The sequence below is a fragment of the Cebus imitator genome, unplaced genomic scaffold (assembly GCF_001604975.1).
Source record: "Cebus imitator isolate Cc_AM_T3 unplaced genomic scaffold, Cebus_imitator-1.0 Scaffold53, whole genome shotgun sequence".
NCBI lineage: Eukaryota > Metazoa > Chordata > Mammalia > Primates > Cebidae > Cebus > Cebus imitator.
The window spans coordinates 4913704-4917060 of NW_016107368.1; the positions used below are offsets into that span (position 1 = coordinate 4913704).

Consider the following 3357-nt stretch of genomic DNA (forward strand, 5'->3'; position numbering starts at 1 on the left):
GCCTAGGCTGGTCTCGAACCCCTGCACTCAGAGGATCCACCTGTATTGGCTTACTAAAGTGCTGGATTGTAGGTGTGAGGCACCGCACCAGGCCCACTATTTTTCTCTTTGCTGTCTGTGGGGAATGCTTTGAGGCCGTGCAAATATCCTGTTTCCCATCCTGCTTTTCCACCAGCTAATTTTGAACATCGATGCAGGCACATCTTGGCTGCGAAGATTTTGAGAAGTCTGGCTAATGGTGACCTTTGATTTCCCTCATTCCCTGTACATTTCCAAACTGGAAGAGCTGTTAGGAAGTCACAGGGCTGGTGAAGGACCCTGACCCCCAAAACTAACTCCAAGACCATCTGAAGGACCCTCCAAAGATCGCCAAGCTCCTCAGAATCCCGGGGGCGAGGCCGCCCCCTCGGCAGGCCCCGCCCCCGTGGCAAAAGTCCCGCCCCCAAGATGGCGGCCCCGGGAGGTGGAGAGGGCGGGGCGCGCCAGGTCACGTGGCCCCGCCGATGCCCACGTCGGACGCTCCACGTGTCCCTCGCCGCGTCCCGTCCACCCGCCCCTGCCCTGAGGACCCTAGTCCAACATGGCGGCGCCCAGCGGAGGGCGGAACGGCGTCTGCGCGAGGTTGTGGGCCGCGCTGCTCCTAGGAGCCTTGGCGCTGAGGCCGGCGGAGGCGGTGTCCGAGCCCACGACGGTAGCGTTTGACGTGCGGCCTGGCGGCGTCGTGCACTCCTTCTCCCAGAACGTGGGACCAGGGGTACGTGCAACCGCCATCCAGGGCATTTGAGGGCTGGCAGGCACGGGGAGGGGGCGCGGAGCATTGGGGGCGGGTCCTGAGGAGGGGGCGCGGACTGCGGAAGTGGGTACTGAGGAAGGGGCGCGGACTCTGTGAGGGTCGGAGGCTGAGTGGGGGGCGCCGGACCACGAGGCCGGGGTCATCACTGGGGCAGGAGTGAACTAGGGAGCGGGGCTTCGGGGGCGCCGGCGGCGTCGATGGGGGCGTGGTCACCTGTCACCTGCCCAGAGTGTCCAGGCAGCCCTGCCCTCCAGACGCAGAGGTGGGAAGGGGGTAGTAATGTGAGCGGCCGGAGGCTGAGGGGTATCTGCCCTCCTGGGCCTGAAGGAAGTCTGTCGCTGCGGCTCCGAAGAGGAAGTGCGTCGTCCTTCCATTGCACAAAGTTCCCCCTCACCTAGGGTGTGAGGCTGGGCCCTTCTTGCCTGGAAGCAGCAGGCTTGGGGGCTAGCCCAGCCCTCTACTCAGCTTGTCGGGAAAGTCCCTTCCCTTCTCAGCCTCTCTTTCCCTGCCTGTAACTGCGGTATCGATACTGTTTTATGACCATTTCCTTTTTTTTTTTTTTTTTAACACTGGAGTGCAGTGGCGCGATCTCAGCTCACTGCAGCTACCGTCTCCCGAGTTCAAGCGATTCTCCTGCCTCAAACCCCCGGGTAGGTGGGGTTACAGGCCCGTGCTGCCAGGCTCTAATAATTTTTATTTATTTAATTTTTTTTGAGACGAAGTGTCACTCTGTCACCCAGGCTTGGAGTGCAGTGGCATGATCTTGGCTTACTGCAACCTCTGCCTCCCAAGTTCAAGTGATTCTGCTGCCTCAGTCTCCCAAGTAGCTAGGATTATAGGCATGCACCACCATGCCTAGCTAATTTTTGTATTATTAGTAGCGACGGAGTTTTTCTGTGTTGGCCAGACTGGTCTCAAACTCCTGACCTCAAGCCAGCTGACCACTTCAGCCTCCCCAAGTGGTGGGATTACAGCGTGAGCCACCGTGCCAGGCTGGTTTATTGGCCACTTACTTATAGCTAGGTGTGATGCCAAGTCCTTTATATGTTACAGATGAGAAAATGCTTCAGATAAAAAAGAGAAACAGAGAAAATAGAGGCTCAGAAAGATGTTCACTTGTCCAGGGTCCCTAGGTGTTCCTGCTGTTCTGTTTTGTTTTGTTTTTTAGACAGAGTTTGGCTCTTGTTGCCTAGGCTGGAGTGCAATGGCATGATCCCTGCTCACTGAAACCTCTGCCTCCTAGGTTCAAGCGATTCTTCTACCGCAGCCTCCCAAGTAGCTGGGATGACAGGCGTGCACCACCACGCCTGGCTAATTTTTTGTATTTTCAGTAGAGATGGGGTTTCTCCATGTTGGTCAGGCTGGTCTCGAACTCCCGACCGCAGGTGATCTGCCTGCCTCGGCCTCCCAAAGTGTTGGGATTACAGGCGTGAGCCACTGCACCCAGCCTGGTGTTCCTGCTTTGAAAGCCCATGTTCCTAGAGGGATGGGTGCTGGAGTGAGGGTGAGCCCCTGCTTCTTGTTCTTCCTCCCCCAGAGGCCATGTGGGTTATTTGTCCTGACCCAGGAGCTCCACAGAAGGAAGGCAGACAGGGGATTTATGGGTCTGCAGCCACTGGGATGCCTTGTAGGGCTGACCCCCACAGACATCAGCCAGAGGGATCTCACTTTGCCTTTTTCACTTTTAGTACAGATGTTTGAAAGTGGAGTCTTGATTTTTGGCATCCTTAGACCCTGTACTTTTTTTGCACTAAAGATTACCTTCTAGCCAGGTGTGGTGGCTCATGTCTGTAATCCTAATACTTTGGGAGGCCAAGGTGGGACGATCACTTGAGGCCAGGACTTCAAGACCCACCTGGGCAACATAGGGTGACCTTGTCTCTACAAATAATTTTAAAAATTGGCTAGTGGCCAGGCGCAGTGGCTCATGCCTATAATCCCAGCACTTTGGGAGGCCGAGGTGGGTGATCACGAGGTCAGGAGTTCGAGACCAGCTTGGCCAATATGGTGACACCCGTCTCTACTAACAATACAAAAATTAGCCGGGTGTGGTGGCAGGCATCTGTATTCCTAGCTACTCGGGAGGCTGAGGCAGAAGAATCGTTTGAACCTGGGAGACGGAGGTTGCGGTGAGCCGAGATCACGCCACTGTACTCCAGCCTGGGCAACAGAAGACTCCATCCCCCCACCCCCAAAAAAGAAAAAATTGGCCAGGGCCAGGCGTAGTGGCTCATGCCTGTAATCCCAGCACTTTGGAAGGCCCATGTGGGTGGATCATGTGAGACCAGGAATTCAAGACTAGCCTGGTCAATATAACAAGACACTATCTCTACTAAAAATATAAAAATTAGCCGGGCCTGGTGGCACATACCTGTAGTCCCAGCTGCTCAGGAGGCCGAGGCATTAGAATCACTTGAACATGGAAGGCAGAGGTTGCAGTGAGCTGAGATCATGTCACTGCACTCCAGCCTGGGCAACAGAACAAGGCTGTCTCAAAAAACCAAACAAGCAACAACAATAAAAAAAATCCTCAGGCCGGGCACGGTGGCTCAAGCCTGTAATCC

At 55.6% G+C, this 3357-nt stretch overlaps 1 protein-coding gene across 1 annotated transcript in view; it reads left to right on the forward strand.

The window, feature by feature from the left end:
• The first annotated feature begins 485 nt into the window (after window positions 1-485).
• Window positions 486-3357, forward strand: part of MYDGF (myeloid derived growth factor) — a 14212-nt gene continuing 11340 nt past the window's right edge. The window contains exon 1 of the mRNA XM_017528401.1: window positions 486-754. Coding sequence (XP_017383890.1) covers window positions 581-754 — 174 coding nt within the window. The 5' untranslated portion in view covers window positions 486-580. The remainder of the gene's footprint in view (window positions 755-3357) is intronic.